General features: G+C 43.9%; 1 protein-coding gene across 1 annotated transcript in view; it reads left to right on the plus strand.

Moving 5' to 3' along the window:
• Nucleotides 1–17,950, plus strand: part of LOC132406403 (cdc42-interacting protein 4-like) — a 172,658-nt gene extending 154,708 nt beyond the window's left edge. Inside the window, exons 12-14 of the mRNA XM_059992040.1 lie at nt 4,021–4,139; nt 6,363–6,499; nt 16,546–17,950. Of these exons, the coding sequence (XP_059848023.1) occupies nt 4,021–4,139; nt 6,363–6,499; nt 16,546–16,700 (411 nt within the window). The 3' untranslated portion in view covers nt 16,701–17,950. The remainder of the gene's footprint in view (nt 1–4,020; nt 4,140–6,362; nt 6,500–16,545) is intronic.
• Nucleotides 17,951–20,444: the final 2,494 nt, after the last annotated feature.

Here is a 20,444-nt window from a genome sequence, read left to right on the forward strand (position 1 = left end):
CTGCGCCTTCCGAATTGCTTTCAGCAATTCCAGCCATTGCTGCTCTGCCGTCATCCCTGCCAATGTTCTTTTCCAGTCAGTTCTAACCGACTCCTCTCTCATGCCTCTATAATACCCTTTTCTCCACTGTAATACTGATGCATCTAAATTTAGCAGCTTCTCAAATTTCAGGGCAAATTTGATTATATTATGCTCACTTCACCTGAGGGTTCTTGTACCTTAAACTCTGTAATCAATTCTGGTTCATTGTACAGCATCCTTTAGTGGGCTCAACCATGAGCTGCTCTAAAAAGCTATCTCCTAGGAAATCTAAATATTCCCCCCTCCTGAAATCCAGCACCAACTTGATTTTCCCAATCTACCTGCATATTGAAGTCCCCCATGACTATTGTAACATTGCCCTTTTAGCATGCATTTTCTATCTTCCGTTGTAATTTGTAGGCCACGTTCTTACTACTGTTTGGAGGTCTGTATACAACTCCCATCAGGGTCTTTTTACCCTTGCAGTTCCTTAGTTCTATCACATCTTCTGACCCTATGTCACCTCTATCTAATGCTTTGATTTAAATTTTTACCAACAGAGCAACACGACCCCCTCTTTCCTTTCCTGCCTGTCTTTTTGATACAGTGTGTATCCTTGGACATTAAGCTCCCAGCTATAATCTTTCAGCCATGATTCAGTGATGCCTGCAACATCATACATGCCAATCTGTAATTGTGCTGCAGGCTCATCGACCTTGCTCTGCATACTGTGCACATTCACATATAACACCCTTCCTGTATTCACCCTTTTCGATTTTGTCCGCCTTTTACATTGCAGCTCATCTTGTTGATTGGAATTTTGCCCTATCAACAGCCTCTCCTCACTATGCGTTGCCGCTGTTGGTAAACCAGCAACCTCATCTTCAGCACTGTTATCTGCCTTTCCTATGATACTTCTTGCGTTGAAATATAGGGAGCTCAAGACCTTCCCTGGAAATGAGCCCAATGCTCCAAAAATCCTATGCCCTCCCTCCTACACTAACTCCTTAGCCACATATTTAACTGTATAATCTTCCTAATTGTGGCCTCACTAGCTTGTGCCACGGGTAGGAATCCTGAGATCACAACCCTGGGGGTCCTGTCCTTTAACTTATCTCCTAACTCCCTGAACTCCCTATACCATAGGTGTCAAACTCAAGGCCCGCGGGCCATATCCAGCCCGGCGTACAATTATAACCGGCCCACGAGATCATTTTAGATAGATCTATTATTTTAATTATTAATGGCCCGGTGATATGAAGCCTATGATTGTAAGTTAATACCAATCATAAAAATAATGCTTGATCAGCAGTCTTCTTCATAAGAAACGGAATTTGTGAAGTGAAACACTTTGTAGTTATAGCAGAGACTGAGACACATGAGAACAGGCTGAAAAAACGGAGGCAATGAAAGCTGCATTCGCACGCGTCCGACTGATCTGGCCTGCATGAAGCTGCATTTTGCCCAATCCGGCCCGTGACCTAAAATGAGTTTGTCACCCCTGTCCTATACAGAACCTTGTCACTCGCCCCACCCATGTCATTGGTACTGACATGGACTATGACTTCTGGCTTTTCACCCTCCCACTTAAGAATGCTGAGGGCTCAGTCTGAGATATCCAAGACCCTGGCACCTGGGAGGCAACATACTATCTGGGAATTTCATTCTCGCCCACAGAACTTCCTGTCCGTTCCCCTATCTAACGAGTCCCCTATCACCACAGTGCACCTCTTCTCCCCCCACTTCCCTCCTGAGTCTCAGAGGCAGTGACCCAACCACTGCGACTTTCCTCTGTTAGGTCATTTCCACCCCCCACCCCCAGACAGTTTCCAAACTGTTGAGGGGGTTGACGACGGGGTTCTCTGCACTGGCTCCTTGGCTCCTTTGTCCCTTTCCCTTCCTGACTGTCACCTTGGGTGTAGCTACCTCTCCATATGTCCTATCTAATACCCCCTCAGATGTGGACTTCATCTAGTTCCGACTCCAACTCCTTAACACATTATTAGAAGCTACAGCTGGATGCACTTCTCACATTTGTAATCGTCAGGGACACTGGAGGTCTCCCTGCCTTCCCACATCCCGCAAGAGCAGCATTTCACTCTCCTGCCTGGCATCTCAAACGTCCTAGCTGAGCAGATATAAAGAAGAGAAGAAAAAAAAACTTGAGCTTTTCTTTCCTGTTTTCTCTGAGAGAAGCCTCGAAGAGCTAAAGCCTCAAAATCACCAGTCGATGTCCACTCGGACGACAGCTGCTGCATTTGCTCCTGCCTTCCTATAATTTGCTCTTAGTAATCAATCCCAAACACCGATCGGTTGCTGGTCAAAGCTCCTTCTCGCTGCCGTGACACGCGGCTGCCTTTTTTCCTCGGGTAGTGAACCTGATTGAAGTCCCCACCCCTCCAAACTTTTGATGCTGAATTGGCTGCTAGTCAAAGCTTTTTTTAAATTTGTAGTTTACAGATCCTGATTATAATTACAGTCTATAGATTAGCTAAGAATGTCTGCAGAAAAAGAATCTCAGGGTTGTATGTGTGACGTGGATGTACTTTGATAATAAATTGTACTTTGAACTTTGTACTCCTTTCCCTCGCCCCTACCTTTTTATTCTGGCTTCTGCTACCCCCCCCCCCCCCACACACACACACACACACACACACCAACCCTTCCTTTCTAGTACTGCTAAAGGATCTAGGCCTGATGTTGTCGGCTAATTCCTCTCCAAAGATACTGACTAACCTGCTGAGCTCCTCCAGCATTTAGTGTGTTTGTGACTAAAGGATTCCTGGTCTTCAAAGTTCAAAGTAAATTTTATTATTGAAGTACATATATGTCACCATATACAACTCTGAAATTAATTTTTCTGCGGGCACAATCAGCAAATCTGAAAGATCAGTTAGAGTGCAGAAGACATCAACTGTGCAAATGAAAATATAAATAGCAATAAGTAACGTGAATATGAGATAAAGAATCCTTAAAGTGAGATTATTGGTTGTGAGAACATCTCAATGAATGGGAAAGTGATTGTAGTTAACCCCTTTGTTCAAGAGCCTTATTGTACCTGTTCGTGAACTTGGTGGTGCGAGTCGTGAGGCTTCTTTTACCTTCTACCTGATGGCAGCAGCAAGAAAAGAGCATAGCTTGGGTGCTGAGGATCTCTGATGGTGGATGCTGTTTTCCTACAACAATATTTCGTGTGGATGTGCTCACTCGTTTGGAAGGCTTTACCCATGATGTACTGGGCTGAATCCACTACCTCTTGTCTTGTCTTGTCCATACTGCTCCAACTGCCGCCACTGGGCTCTGCAGTCCCTTGTGCATGCAGTTGTAATTTAAATTACGGTGTTTAAGAGCAGCGACTTGAAGTTTTACTATCAGCAGCAGATTTAATGTGTGGTGGCAGGGAGTTCCAGACTGGAATGGTCCTGGGGTACAGTGAATAACAGTAGCAGACCTTGTTGGTCTGGATGATCACAGAGGAGATGTTGCCAATCCGAACTGATTGGGATCTACAGTGAGAAAATCCCAGATCCCCAATTGCACAAGGAAGTATTGAGATCAAGGTCTTGGAGCTTATTGATTAGTTTTGAGGGGATGATGGTATTAAATGCTGAGCTGTAATAGATACAGAGCATCCTGATGTATGCATCTTTGCTGTTTAGATGTTCCAGGGTTGTGTGAAGAGCCAATGAGATGGCATCTGCTGTGGGCCTGTTGGTCTGGTAAGCAAACTTGAGTGGATCCAAATTGCCTCTGAGGCCGGAGCTGATATGTTTTATTACCAGCCTCTCAAAACACTTCGTCACTGATGAAGCGATCAAGTCCACTGCAGGCAGTGGGCAGTGGGCTTCTCTGTGCAGTATTGGCTGGGCTCCTGAAATCTTTTATCCTTCTTTGGTTGTGGAAAATGGAGGGAGCGAGGGAGGGAAAGGGAAATGGAGAAATGAATTCCCCAGCAGAGGAGGAATGTTGATGACAGCAAATTGTTTGTTTTGTTCCAAGTCGTGGCTGACAGATGCTGAAGGGAAGGTTGTTTCAAGAAGTGACAGCTGTGTACAGTACATCCCCCACTGTGACCAGTCACCCTCCTTGAACAACAACGGGTCACACGAAAAGGAAAGGTGAGTGAGTTCCACAGATAACTCCACCGGAAAAAGTAACTTAACCTCCACGGGAATATTAGCTTAGAGATTTGTATGATGTAGGAAGCATCTAATTCAGCTGAAGTGGGTACAGATAAGGTTCACAAGGTTGTTGCTTGGGCTGGTGGCCTTGACTTACAAGGAGAGTTGGGTGGACTGAGGCTGGTTTCCTTGGACACATTACCTCACAGAGGTTTACAGAAACATGAGGTGCAAAGCTAAAGTAATTGAGTCCCCAGCTTTAATGGAGTCTAGACTGAGGGGACCTAAATTTAGGGTGGGAAGGAGAAAAATGTATGGGGTCCTTGAGGAGCAGGGTTTTCACAAACATGGTGGTCAGTTAATGGGATGAGCTGACAGAGGAAGTGGTAGAGGTAAATAAAATGTTCAATTCAGGATCAGGATCAATTTTATTTACGTGTACAGACGATTACGGTTAATTAGGCTGTTGGTTAATTGGGACAGCCACTTATTTGGGATAACTCTTAAAGAACAAAAACTAATCGAGAAAGTGGCCGGAATTCCATTTTTTTAATTTGGCACGCTATGCAGCTTAACTGGGACAGGATTCTGTTGCCAAACAGTTTCTAACTACTGTCAGTCTCATGTGCTTGCATGGTCGTTAGATGCTACACCGTGCTTAGAGTGAGCAGTTTGTAAATTAGTGTTAATTGCGTGTGTGTTTTGTCACTGATAGAAATCGAGAAGTAAGCAGTAAGTGTTTTGCTTACCACAGTTTCAAGCATCCAGGTTTGGAGATGCCAGAAATGGCTGGGAGTGAAAATGAAACAATTTCACTACTTCAACAAATTAGCAACTATGAAGAATTTGAAGGTGTCAACAATCATCTTGAATGTTACAATGAAAATGAAGATTAGGCAGATAAAGTTGTTGAATACATTGTATGAAGGCAGCCCGTTATCTGCACGAGGTGCTGCACTGATTTTGTCCATTTACAGTCAATCAAAAGAACCCAGTGGCATACATACTGTACCCTGGATGAATTTTCCCATTGAAAACCACAAGGAACTATAGTATTGTAGTGTTCTAATTTGTTCTGTATTTCATTTAAGTACATAATTTGTTATTTAATTATTAGAACATAGAACAATACAGCAAAGTACATTCCTCAATAGCCCTTGCTTCCTAAACCTCATGTATGCTGCCTTCTTCCACCTGACTAGATTTTCCACTTAACTTGTCACCCATGGTTCTTTCACCCTACCATTCTTTATCTTCCTCACTGGGACAAATTTATCCCTAACATCCTGCAAGAGATCCCTAAATATCAACCACATGTCCATAGTACATTTTCCTGCAAAAAGATCATCCCAATTCACACCCGTAAGTTCTAGCCTTATAACCTCATAATTTGCCCTTCCCCAATTAAAAATTTTCCTGTCCTCTCTGATTCTATCCTTCTCCATGATAATGTTAAAGGCCAGGGAGTGGTGGTCACTGTCCCCTAGATGCTTACCCACTGAGAGATCTGTGACCTGACCCAGTTTGTTACCTAATATTAGATCTAGTATGGCAGTCCCCCAGTCGGCCTGTCAACATACTGTGACAGGAATCTGACCTGGACGCACTTAACAAACTCTGCCCTATCTAAACCATTGGAACTAATAAATAGTAGTTTATCCTTTTTATACCTTTTAAACTATTTCCATGAAACTTTAGCTAATTGGGCCAAGATGTATTAGTCCCAATGTTTTCCAATTAACTGAATCCACTGCATCAGGAAATTGCTGTGGTGTGACAGTGTTATGGCACTACATGCAGCAAAAAAAAATTCAACAATAATACAATAAAGAATTATATCGAAAGATAAAGTTAGATGTACAGATATGGAATAAAATGAGCATAAATACCAGTATGTTTTGTGCATTAGAAAAAGGATTTTAAAGTGTTTACGATGCAGTGACTGAGGTCATTGATAGCAGGGGAGACATTTAGACAAGTACATGGATAGCAGGGGTTTAAGAGGGATATGAGGCAGACACAAGTAAGTGGGATTACCCTATGTAGGTTGTGTGGTCGACATTGACAATTTGGGCTGAAGGGCTTGTTTTCCTCCTCTGACTCTATGAATCTTCTGATAGATGTATGTATGTGCCAACTACTGATTCACAGCCAAGAAACCATATTGTTTTCAAAAGATCAGGTATCTATAAATTAATTTTCTTTCTCTCCTTGAACCAGTCCGGATACAACCTACTCTGATGATAGTGGGCAGGAGCCTCTGCCACAGCCTCCAACCCTCTCAGAATTTGATGATTTTGAAGTGGACGACATCATTCAGCCCATAGGAAGCTCAACTGCCCTGTATCCATTTGACGGTAAGAGCTGGCAAGATCGGGTGTGTGTATGTTCATGTGTGCTTTAGTGTCTTAGATCCAGTGATATTGATCCAAGGTTCTTTGGAAGTCAAGAATGAGGCTTAGAATGTGGTGGTTACGATCATTTTATTAAATGTTGCAGGCACAAATTCAAGTAAGTCATGGCCGTCTCTTACTCAGACTGGAGATAAAAATTAATCTAGAAAATAGGCAGATTTAAGTGGCATGACACCTGCTGCAGAAAATCTGAGCGGCTTTTAGAGAAATACAGAATCAGCTCTACAGCAGTTACTGGGAGCTTTAGAGTCAGAGAATGCCACAGCTCAGAAACTAGTTCCATCAACCCACACCTGGACCACAGCCCTCCTTAGCCTTCCCAACCACATACCCTCCGTCACTTCTGCTGAGAGAGTGGAACCACTGAACAGTTACAGGTGATTCAGATCCAGATTTGTTTATCGCATGTACAGCACATTGAAGCATACAGTGAAATACGTTAACAACCAGCATCCCAAAGGATGTGCTGAAGTGTCGCTGTGCTTCTGTTGCCAACACAGCATGTCCACGGTGTTTCATAGAGCAACAACAAAATAACACAACAGCAACACAACAGCAAGATGAGCCCCTTTCCCATCCATTCACACACCCGGGCAGACCTCCAGTCCTTGACCCAGCGTGCTGATCACAGGTTTATTTAAAAAAAACAAGGTAGCATAGGAAAGTTAAACTACAAGAAAACGACTAGAAAAATAATGCCTCTCCATCCTAATTAAACAAGTCTGAGTGTGTGTGCACATGCCCTTCTCGGAGGCTCATCAGCTTGTTGTGGCAGGCTTGTGTTCCTGAGGTCCCAAGAGCAGTGTTGTCTGGAGTTTAGCCTCCTGGCGTTTAGCTCCTGGTAGGGTCAGCCATGGCGGTGAGGTCCCAGACAAAGTGGTGGAGCTGGTGGATGACGTTGGCTTGTCACACTGACAGTGAAAGGTCCCCAGTCATCTTGCATCACATGCCACTCGATCCTGACCCTGGTCTGTCAAGGGCTGCCCATGCATCAGCCTCCCAACTTTAGACAAAGATACGCACAGGCATTCTCTCTTAAAGGGATAATATTTGGATCCCGGAGTTGCCTCTACAGCCAACTGAGGAACCCAGTGGACAATCCCTTCAGAGAGTATGTTATCCAACTCGCGTGATTGTATCATTACTACTATTCCTGCTTGTGTGTGTGTACGCAACATCCTGATGCGTATAGGCACCAGGTCCTGGTGCAGGAATTTGGCCAGAAATATCAACAATTCCCTTCCTTCCACATATGCCACTTGACCTTCTGAGTTCCTCCAGCAGATTGTTTGTTGCTCCAGATTTTAGCACTGCTGTCTCTTGTGTCTCCACCCCGGCTTTGGAACTTACTCGATTAAATCATCCTACTGCAGAGATGGTAATAAAACTCTCATCCCTGGATCATTTTTCCAGTCCAGTAATTTTGTTACAGGCATTGATACTTAAATTTTAATAACAGCAGAACTCAGGCAATAGAATATAATCAGATTCATATTTATTATACTGACATAGGTCATGAAAGTTGATGTTTAATGGCAGCAGTACAATACATAAAATGTACTAGAAATTGCAATAAGTAATACAAAATGTTCAGTGGATTCTGGTAATTGGAGCACATCGGGACCAGTACACTGTGGCCCAATTAAGCAGTTGCCCCAATTAGCTGAAGTTTCATAGAAATAGTTAAAAAGGTATAAAAAGACAAACTACATCTTAACTGAGTAACAAATTATGTATTTAAATTAAATACAGACAAAATTAGAACGCTACTAATACTATTACAGTACTATGAAACTGGGTATTAGTTCTTAATAATTGACAGAGGAATTCATCCAGTGTATGCTGCTGTCTTCTTTTGATTGACTGTACATGAACAAAATCAGTGCAGACACCTAGTGCAGATAGTCATCTGCCTTCATACAATTTGACAATTGAATCCACAACATATTTGACAATTGAATCCTCCAAATCTTCATTTTCATTGTAACGTTCAAGGTGATCGTCAATACCTTCAAATTCTCCGTAATTCCTAACTTGTTGAAGTGGAGAAATTGTTTCATTTTTACTCTCGGTCATTTCTGCCATCTCCAAGCCTGAATGCTTGAAACTGCAGTAAGCAAAACAGTTCTGAATTGCCTCTCTACTTATTTCTAGGCAACTATCAGTGACAAAAGATATCTGCTTTTTGAATACAAGCACACACAACACATTTTAATTTCTTCTCCGTAAGCACGGGGTCATGTTTAACTGCGTCTGACACAAGTTAGAAACTGTTTGGCAACAGTCTCCTACCCCAGTTAAGTGGCTTACTGTCCCAAGTAAACAAAAGGAATCTGGCTGTTTTCTTGATTAGTTTTCTTTTCATTAAGAGTTATCCCCAGGAAGTGCTGCTCTGCTTAACTGATGGCCCAATTAACCAGAGTCTACTGTATATCACAAAAATCAAATAAGTAGTGCAATAAAAAGAGCAAAAATAGTGAGGTAGTGTTCATGTGCTTATTGTTCATTCATAACAAGAAATAGGAAGAGGAATAGGCCGTTCAGCCTTCAGATGCTCTTCCATTTATTAAATTCATGGCTGCAACTTTCCTTCCTGCCAGTTCCAGCAATCCTGTTCTCCCCTACAAGTGTCTGTTTGAATCTCAAATGCATCAGCCTTTTGGCTTCCCAGCTTACCAACTAGGGAATTCCAAAGATTTAGAACTTTCCAAGAGGAGCATTTTCTCCTTGTCAGCACAAACACACAAAGCACTGGAGGAGCTCAACAGTTGGGCAGCATCCATGGAAGGAATATTTTCCAGTATTCACAGATCTCTCATCCTCATCACTGTTTTAAGAGCATAACCCCTAAAATTCAGAAATACTGTCCTTTGATTGTAGAGTCCTATAGTGCAGAAATGAGCTTTTTAGCCCGTTGTGTTAGTACTAGATTAATCCCAATTATCAGCAGTGATGAGGCAGAAACTCAGAGAAACCAGAAGGACTGTAGATGCTGGAAAATTTTCCCTGCATAGATGCTGCCTGAATTGCTGAGTTTCGCCGGTGTTTTGAGCATGTTAATGAGGAGAAAATTCTTGCTCCGTACCCAACGATGCATTGGAAACTCAAAACCCCTTCAAATGTTGTGGAAGCCTGTCTCCTCTGCTTGTCAGGCAGTGAGTGCCAGGTTACAAACACCCTCCAGTTCCCTCAAAACTCTGAAGCCTCAAACCTCACCAGAAGCCTGTGGTTGGTGTACCTCAGGACTGTGTATGGAGCCCCACGCTCTGCTCTCGTCATACCTGTGACTGTGCGGGTAAGCACCACTCCAGTGCCATTCACAATTCTACCAACACCACCACTTGTTGTTGGCCAAGACACCGATGTTGGCGACGGACATGAAGTGCTTGCCCTTCATTGCTGTTGTATCTAAATCCTGCAATTCAACAGAGCAGCGTGAGCATCTTCAGGAGGACTGTAGCTGTTTCGGGGGCAATTCGCACCCACCCTGAGGGTAATTACAGGTGGGCAGTAGACACTCCGTGGCCATTTTATAAGCTAGAGGAGTGGAACCCAGTGTGGTTCTGCTGCTGTAGCCCAACCACTTCGAGGTTCGACCTGTTGGGCATTCAGAAATTGTTCTCTGCACACTGCTGTTGTAATGTGTGACCTTTTGAGTTACTTGTACTTTCCTGTCAGCTTTAACCAATCTAGCCATTCTCTTCTGACCTCACTTACTTACAAGGCATTTTGCCCACAAAACTGCCACTCACTGGATGTCTTATTCTTTGTTTCTTGTACCATTCTCTGTAAGCTCTAGAGTCTTTAGTGCTTGAGAATCCTAGAAGATACTCAAGCTGCCCCATCTGGCACCAACAATTAATCTATGCTTAAAGTCGATTAGATCACATTTCTTCCACATTCTGATGGTCTGAACAACAACTGAACCTCTTGACCGTCTCTGCATGCTTTTATGCATTGAGTTGCTGCAACATGATTGGCTAATTAAATATTTGCATTAATGAGAAGGTACGTAGGTGTACCTAACAAAGAGTATATGCTGGCTTAGTTGGGTCCTGGGGTTGGAGGCCTGTGTGGATGGATGAGAGGGTGGAAAGGTGCTGGTTTAGCTGTGGGTTGTTTTGCTGAAGGTTGGGGGCATGCTAAGTTGGCACTGAAATGTGGGCTGCCCCCAGCCCGTCCTTGGTTGCTAATGCAAATGACACATTTCACTGTATCCTGATGCATGTGTCATCGTCTTAGAGCACAACCACACAGAAACAGGCCTTTCGCCCGTCTAGTCCATGCCGAACTGTTCGTCTGCCTCGTCCCACCGCCACAGCCCTCCGTGCCCCTCCCATCCACGTACGTCTCCAAGCTTCTCATAAGTGCTGCAATCGGAGCCACGTTTACCTTTACTGTTGTCAGCTTGTTCCCAACTCTCGCTGCCTTTTGAGAGAAGTAGTTCCCCTTAAACATTTCACCTTTGACCCTTAGCCCAAAGCCTTTAGTCTAGTCTCACCCAACCTCAGTGGAAAAAGGCTGCTTGCATCTACGTCCCTCATAATTTTGTATACCTCTCTCACATCTCCTATGATCCTGGAAATAAAATGTGATAAGTAAGTCAGAATCTAAATCTGAACATCGTACAGGATGTCTCATTGAGTGATGCTGCAGTAACAAGCGTACCATTGACTTCACAAAGGGGAAGTCGGGAATGTGCATGCTCATTCTCATTAGTGAGCTGGAGGTGGTGAGAGTACATGCTCATTCTCATTAGTGAGCTGGGGGTGGTGAGAGTACATGCTCATTCTCATTAGTGAGCTGGGGGTGGTGAGAGTACATGCTCATTCTCATTAGTGAGCTGGAGGTGGAGAGAGTACATGCTCATTCTCATTGAGTTGGAGAGAGTACATGCTCATTCTCATTAGTGAGCTGGAGGTGGAGAGAGTACATGCTCATTCTCATTAGTGAGCTGGAGGTGGAGAGAGTACATGCTCATTCTCATTAGTGAGCTGGAGGTAGAGAGAGTACATGCTCATTCTAATTAGTGAGCTGGAGGTGGAGAGAGTACATGCTCATTTTCATTAGTGAGGTGGAGAGAGTACATGCTCATTCTAATTAGTGAGCTGGAGGTGGAGAGGGTACATGCCCATTCTCATTAGTGAGCTGGAGGTGGAGAGAGTACATGCTCATTCTCATTAGTGAGCTGGAGGTGGAGAGAGTACATGTTCATTTTCATTAGTGAGGTGGAGAGAGTACATGCTCATTCTAATTAGTGAGCTGGAGGTGGAGAGAGTACATGCTCATTCTAATTAGTGAGCTGGAGGTGGAGAGAGTACATGCTCATTCTCATTAGTGAGTTGGAGGTGGAGAGAGTACATGCTCATTCCTATTAGTGAGCTGGAGGTGGAGAGAGTACATGCTCATTCTCATTAGTGAGCTGGAGGTGGAGAGAGTACATGCTCATTCTCATTAGTGAGCTGGAGGTGGAGAGAGTACATGCTAATTCTCATTAGTGAGCTGGAGGTGGAGAGAGTTCATGCTCATTCTCATTAGTGAGCTGGAGGTGGAGAGAGTACATGCTCATTCTCATTAGTGAGCTGGAGGTGGAGAGAGTACATGCTCATTCTCATTAGTGAGTTGGAGAGAGTACATGCTCATTCTCATTAGTGAGCTGGAGGTGGAGAGAGTACATGCTCATTCTCATTAGTGAGCTGGAGGTGGAGAGAGTACATGCTCATTCTCATTAGTGAGCTGGAGGTGGAGAGAGTACATGCTCATTCCTATTAGTGAGCTGGAGGTGGTGAAAGTACATGCTCATTCTCATTAGTGAGCTGGAGAGAGTACATGCTCATTCTCATTAGTGAGCTGGAGGTGGAGAGAGTACATGCTCATTCTCATTAGTGAGCTGGAGGTGGAGAGAGTACATGCTCATTCTCATTAGTGAGCTGGAGGTGGAGAGAGTACATGCTCATTCTCATTAGTGAGCTGGAGGTGGAGAGAGTACATGCTCATTCTCATTAGTGAGCTGGAGGTGGAGAGAGTACATGCTCATTCTCATTAGTGAGCTGGAGGTGGAGAGAGTCAGCGACTTCCAATTCCTGGACGTTAACACTTCAAGCAGCCTGCCCTGGGCATGGTACATAGATGCAATCATGAAGGAGATGAGACAACACCTCAGCTTTCTAATTTTCTGCAGGTGCACTATCGATGATATTCTTTGTGTGTTGTGTCATGGCCTGGTATGGCATTTCCAAGCCTCAGAAATGCACTGAATAGTGGATGCAGCCTGGCCCCTCACTGGCACACCCCTCCCACCATTGAGATCATCTACATGAGGGACTGCCTCAATAAGGCAGCATCTGTTGTCCAGGATCTCCTCTGTCCTGGTCGTGCCCTCTTCTCACCCCTGCAGTCAGGCAGACGATACAGAGGTCCTGCACGACCAGGTTTAATCTGCTGAACATTGTGGACATGTCATGTTGGTGTCAAGATGAGTGGTGCCCCCCAGCACATCCTTGGGTGTGTTGGCTGTTAACACAAGTGACCCATTTTACTCTATGGTTCGACGTACATGTGATAAATAAATCTGAACCAGAATCTGCAACCATCAGGTTCTTGAACCGACCTGCACAGCCCTAATCCCACCACATCACAGATCATCTCATGCACACCCTGTGATGTACTTTTTTTAAACCACTAATGTCTTGCTCCCATAGTGTGCGTCTTAAATAGCCACTGACACCAAGTCTAGCTCCTGTGTGGCTTAGCTGCTAAGCACAGCCGAACCGGTTTTAATGATAGGAGAAGGGGATGGGGAAAGCTGGGCACTTTGGGCAGATGGGGCTTGTCAGCCTTGGTTGGCAGTTCATCAAGGAAAAGGGAAGTTGTCTCAAACCTCCTTGCGGCTATACCTGCTTATGGGGAAGGCTCTCTGGCAGCTGCTGGTGCCAAAATATATCAGCCTCTGCTGCTCCTTTGGATTCATCAGTTGTGTGCAGTGGGGGAGCCTGCTCCATGGGCAACAGCTCGCTCTCAGTATCGACTGCCCTGGCTTGTGTGCTGGCTTACAGCTTGGACGCCACATCCATGGTCGAGGCCCTTACTTCACTTAAATGTCTAGTTTCGCACAATCTCGTTGATCACCATCACGTATAAATTATGTTCAGTGTGTTTTGAATCTGATGCTGCTGCAAGTAGGTTTTTTCATTATATCTGTGTGTCGCTGTTTTTGTGCCAATGACAATAAACTTGACTCTGCTGAATGGTCTTGGGTACCTTTGCAATGGGGAAAAGCTCAATATCTCCCCTTTCTCTGGATTTTCCCAACAATGGAAATAGTTTCTTAGCATCTTATCCCCTAGACCAGGGGTCAGCAACCTTTACCACTGAAAGAGCCACTTGGACCCGTTTCCCACAGAAAAGAAAACACTGGGAGCCGCAAAACCCGTTTGACATTTAAAATGAAATTACACTGCATACAACGTTTTTTTTGCCTTTATGCTATGTATAAACAAACTATAATGTGTTGCATTTATGAAATTGATGAACTCCTGCAGAGAAAACGAAATTACATTTCTGCATGCAACAAAAACATTTTGAACTCCGAAAAAAAGACGTTGGGTTGAAAGTTACTTTTAAGTAAAATACTCAATGTCTATTTGAGTCCTTCTTGTATTTATGAAAAACGCCGAACTTAAATTTTCCGCCAGCAGCAAACCAAAGATAACGTCAGCCAGCTGTCAGCCTGAAAAATAAAAGGACTATTTCACTGAACAATGAAAAAATATGAATACACATAAAATAATAGGCAATTAAAATATTTATCATACTTGGTTAATGGGATTTCTGCTCCTGGACCTCAGCGCACAGCGTCTGCACATCAGGGCTGTATGACGTCACCTTCATCTTTACACAGGATCGCAAGCTGTCATCTGTGAGGCGTGCTCGATGTTTGTTTTTAATAAAGTTCATGTTGGAGAACACCTGCTCACTTACATATGTGGATCCAAAGATCGACAGGACTCAAAGCGCATACTTTTTAATGTTTACATAAATGTCGGGCATAGCATTCCATGTTTCGAACACAAGTTTGTCCGGTTTTGGAAGGTTTTCAATATCACTCCATTTGTGTTTCTGAGCAAGAACGGGCAACATCTTCAAGGTCTGCTGTCAAGCGTCTAAACTTGGACACCCATATGTCTTTGTCGGCTATGTCGGCCAGTTCCATCTCAAGATCAGGTTGACTCACACCTGCCAATGCAGTCGTATTCAGTAGGGAAGGATCGATGCTTAAGGGAGTGACCGGGAAGGATAATGTGTTTTTTTCCTCTCTGAACTCACAGAAGCGTTTCCCAAACGATGTTTGCATTGCGATGATTGCAGAATGTAAATACTCCGAAATTATCATGTCGTGACCTTGTTTGAACTCTCTCAAATTGGGGAAGTGAGACAAAGTGCCTTTCTGTAAATCTCTGGCAAGCACTGTCAACTTGCGCTCGAATGCCAAAACATCCTCCAACATGTGCAGGGCTGTACGTCCTTTCCCCTGAAGAGCTGTGTTCAGCGTGTTCAGGTGCGCTGTCATGTCTACCATGAAGTGTAGCTTTTCCAGCCACTCTGGCTGTTCCAGCTCAGGAAAGGTGAGCCCTTTGCTGCCCAGGAAAGTTTTCACTTCTTCCAGACACGCGACAAAGCGTTTCAGCACCTTCCGTCTGGACAGCCAGCGATAAAAACACGTTGTAGCGGTGTCAGTAAACTGCAGTCAAAGATAGCTTTATTCGAACTAAACAGCCTTGCTTTTAAGCCTCTCTCAACCCAGCCCCCATGGACGCAGATGCTGCAAAAGACGCGTACTCACAAACCCCCGTAGGCTATCTCCCTTAGCCGGAATGCTGGCTAATTGTGAGCCGTTTCGGATGTCGCCACACTTAGATTGTACAAGATCACCATAATCTTCAAATTTAGAATTACATTTCAAAAGCTAACAAACTAACATAAAATACATTTTAATTAAATACTGACCAATTATTTCCCAAAGCCACAGGGAGCCGCAGCACAGAGGTGAAAGAGCCACAAATGGCTCAGGAGCCGCAGGTTGCCGACCCCCGCCCTAGACCACAGGCCCATCAAGGACTTGTCTTTAATATTATGAGCTCTAGAGCAGAAAGGTCTAGTGCAAAGGGGCAAACATATTTGAGTTTGTGTGCCCAAATTGGCGATAACCTTCTAAAAACTCTTCCACATGCCTTAGTAATATTGAGCAGATATTGTTAGTGAGAAATGAATTAGTAACATTCGTTATGAACGTTTTTAAGGAAGAAGGATGAATCATGTATTCATTGCTCTTCCATTGCTAACAGAGACAGATCAAAATAAATGAAGCATTTTAGAAAACCTGCTCAAAAATGATCAATATTAATCTTCTAAAAAACCAATTGAAAAAATAACATCATTTCTAAATAGTATTGTTATTGTAGCTCATATATAATAGAAATGTGAACATGAAATGTGAAAAGCTTTAGTGCATATTTATAAAAGGTCAAGGAAAGGGAAATAGACACACTTTACTTTCAGTGAGACCTTTTGCTGCACTAGCGATGGCAAATATAATTTATGTCCAGTTTGTACGTGGTTGTGTTGAGAGCTATGCACACAACACTATTTTCATCAGTGAGTCTATCTGTACTCTCTACTTATTGATGTGTACACCAAGTTTGCGAGGATTTCAAAATGTGTTATCCAACTTCGTGGGTTCTTGCAACTGCCTAGCTGACACCGAGATGGTGTGAGACATTTTCTTCACTCTCGGGTTGTAAAGAATCTTCTGCTACTTCACTTGGCAGTAAGGATAATCATTGTGTGTGTTTTTATTATTGGTAGGGTTTACAGAATGGAGAGGTGACACTGCACGCATGTGCCAGTATAACTTTAGCGCGTGGGTTGGTGCCTGCTTGAGCTTGGTATTGAAGGACGTAATGAGTAAAGAGCTGTTTTGATCGTTGCAGGTAACAGTGAAGGGACCATTGCAATGGCGGAAGGAGAGGTGCTGCACCTGATCGAGGAGGACAAGGGGGATGGATGGACTCGGGTCAGGCGGCACAACGGCGAGGAAGGCTACGTCCCCACGTCGTACGTGAAGATCTCCCTCAGCAGAATGTGAGCCAGCTGGTGTCAGTGGCTTTGGGACTTGCCCTCTGGTTCAGAGTGGCTCAGTTTCCACCTTTGGACCATTGTGGTGTTGTGATGGAGCATTCAATGGGACAGGCAGCTCCTTGGAAAAGTGGGAGAGGGACAAGGGTTACTTGACCATCACTGGTCTTCACATTGGAAAAAAAAACCTAAGAGTCACTTAGTTGCATTGTAATATCTTCGGCACATAATTAGGAGAGCATTTCTGACCATTCAGTTCACTTTAGGAAGACTATTGCCTTGTGCATTCCATTCTGGTACAGTAAATCCAGTTCTAATGTACATATTGTGTAGTAATAATTGTATTTAGGGATGAGCTCCTGACTTTTAATTGCAAATCACTGAGGCCGTTCTTTTATATAGATATTTTACATAGACTGTCATTTCTTTTATGTACAATCGTCAAGTCCTGTGCACGGGGTTAAAGCCACTCAGAACATGACCTGGAGTGTGACAGCCTGAGGCACCCGGATGAAATTACTCTGGCAGCGTCGAGCTGGCTCTCCAAATCCTTTACGGCGGCGGCCTGGTCGTGCACGTGAGGAGTGGGCCGGCCGTTCCGAAAAGCAACTGGACACAGCAGAGTCTGCAGGGAGCCCGGCCTTGGCGCGAATTGGCTACGGCTCACTCCGAGTGAATGGGGGCCAGCGTCAATTTAGGTTGATAGATGGTGGGGGTAAGGGTAAGAAGAAACGATTTAGAAACGAAGAGCAAAGCTCAGCGCACTGCCCAACGATGCCTTAGATGGTGGGGCTGATGATCGACACTAGCAGCTAGTTTAGGCTGTGGATTTTTGGGGGAGAGCAGGAGTGTACTGGGCTGCCTCTGGAAACCTGTGGCGGGGCATGGATGGTTATATCTGTTTGTGCGTTTGTATAGCGCGACTTCACTAAAATTGAATGTTTGCCAATTATTGGTCTTTTAAGTGTATATTATTACAAGAAACAAATCAATGAATTGTTATAAGTCAGAAGTGAACTGAGGGCGGGTATTTTGAGCCCTGACGCTAACCTGTGGGGTCCTAACTTGAGCAGTTCTTCTGTGGTATTTGGTATGCTGTCCAGAATGTAGCCCATTTGTTAAACCATGGCGGAAAATATATGGTAATGGAGCATTTATGATGTTGTAGACCTATAAAGCGCTTCACATTACAATAGGACAGTAACCTGGTTGTTTTCCTGCACGAATCTAATACTGTAATAAAATACTGTTCCAACTGAGGACTCCATGTACAATATGTCAGCTTGTGTACACACAGTCTTCCTGTGGTGATTGCTGCTCTCCATAGCTGAGCCCCTGATCCACTTATCAGGCAGCCACAGGGCAGAATATTGGAAACTGCCCATTCCGGGGTTTGTTAAGTGGGAGATCACTCGTCCGGTATTTGCCTGTAGTATGGAAAATGTTCACTTTCTATTTTTATACAAATTACTGAACTTCACACAGCCTGCCCATCTTTGAACATTCAAAGCACAGTTTCCAAACGTTAGTTGCTTCTTCCTTTCCCCACCTCCTCCCTCCAGCTCTGGTTGGTTAAGTAGTGTGGGTGGCATGATAGTGTAGTGGTTAGCATAACGGCTTACAGTGCCAGTGATCAGGGTTCGAATCCCACCGCCGTCTGTAAGGACTGTGTATGTTCTCCCCTTGACCATGTGGGTTTTCTTTGGCTGTTCTGGGTTCTTCCTGCGTACCAAAGACTTGTAGATTAGTAAGGTTTGGTATGTTGTGGTCATGCAATGCTGGTGCCAGAAGCATGGTGGCATTTGCAGGTTGCTCCAAGCACACATTCGGGCTGCGTTGGCCATTGGTGCAAATGACGTATTTCACTGCATGTTTTGGTGTACGTGTGACAAATGGAGCTAATCTTGATTTTTAAAAAAAATTTACAATTGCAGACTGTGCTGGACACTCTCAGATGTTTAACTTGGGCCATGATCAGTCTGGTACACTTTTTAAACATACTGCTGTCCTCCCCTTCTATTTTAATGCAATGGCTGGGACCAAGTATACTCTGGCCAACATGCAGAGAGGCTCAGTTTATAAATAAGCATTTCCCTTTGTGCTGCATTTAGGAAACTGATGGGGAATTTGGTTCATGAATGCCTCAACTATTTAATCGTTGATGAAAATATTAAACCATAAACTGTAGGAGTAGAATTGAGCCACTTGACCCTTCGAATCTGCTCCACCATTCCATCATGACTGAGTTATATTTCCTCTCAGCCCCATACTCCTGCTTTCTCCCCCATAACCTATGACCAGCTTTATTCAACAAGAACCTATCAAGCTCCGCTTTAAAATACCCAGTGTCTTGGCCTCCACAGCCGATTGGCAATGAATTCCACAGCTTCACCACCTTCTGGCTAAAGAAATTCCTCCTCATCTCTGTTCTAAAGGGATTTCCTTGTATCTTTACCTCTGCTGATGGGCAGTGGGCATAGGTTCAGGTGCTGTACAGGAGCCTGAACAAGCCTTCCACGAACAGCCTCTATCTATAGTTGAGTGGTATATCAAATGTGAAAGAAAAATTGAGTGGAAACAACAGTGAACCATGGGGGGTCATGATCAGATGCACATCTAAAATCACTGGTCAGTGAGACATGTCTTGAAAAAGACGTTACAACAGAGAAGGAGATTAAAATGCAGAGGTTATTGGGTTAGTACAAAAAAGTGATTCTGAGATAGAGGGTCACCCACGGCACCATTAAACAATGGAGCAGCCCTTCTCCTTCGACTTCTAATGGTGTACATCTTCACAGCGCCAGTGACAAGATCGGGTTCAATTCCCGTCGCTGTCTGCAAGGAGTTTGTACGTTCTCTTTGAACTTTGAGAGTTTTGGCTTTGAGTCTTGCCTTTTCTATTTTGGCAAGAAGCTTATTGATTCTGAATGGGTTCCTGAGTTAACAATAGAATATGGCTGAAAACATTCAACATCTGTGGGGAGAGAAGTCACTTTAATGTTTCAGGCTGTACTCCGAAAGTTAACCCTATTTCTCCTTCCACGGACGCTGCCTGGCCTGCTGAGAGTTAGCAATATTCTCTGTGTTCAGGTTTTGATTTTAGTTGCCCCACTAAGTTTGGAAACGAGCAACAAATGCTGGTGTTCACAGTGATGGTCTCATCTTGTAGGCGAATCAAGTTCAAAGTCAGTTAAAGACTAGCTTTATTTGTCACATTTACATTGAAGCACACATGGAAAATCGTTATTTGCGTCAACGACCAACACAGCCTGCAAGTGTCACCCTGCTGTGCTGCGATCGTAGCATGCCTACAGCTTACTAACCCTAACCCATACATCTTTAAAATGTGGGAGGAAACCCACACGGTCGCAGGGAGAATGTACATAACTCCTTGCAGAGAGCAGCAGGAATTGAACCTGGGTCACTGGCACTGTAATGCGTTATGCTATCCACTTATCCTTATTATTGGTAATAACTTAAGTAAATAGTTTTATTATCAAAGTACATACAGTACCTTGGAGGTTCATTGCTGGCATTTACAGGAAATTAAAGAAATACAATAGAATATGGAAAAAAACTAGACATAAACAGACTAAGACTGACAAACCGCAAATAATAAAAAAAAAGAACATGAGTTGTAAAGAGTCTTTGAAACTGAGTCTGGTGTTGTGGAATCCGTACAAAGTAGTGGTGATTGAAATTATCCACACTTGTTCAGGAGTCTGAAGGTTTCTAACTGTTTCTGAACCTGGAG

Source organism: Hypanus sabinus, chromosome 16, assembly GCF_030144855.1.
Source record: "Hypanus sabinus isolate sHypSab1 chromosome 16, sHypSab1.hap1, whole genome shotgun sequence".
NCBI classification, from domain to species: domain Eukaryota; kingdom Metazoa; phylum Chordata; class Chondrichthyes; order Myliobatiformes; family Dasyatidae; genus Hypanus; species Hypanus sabinus.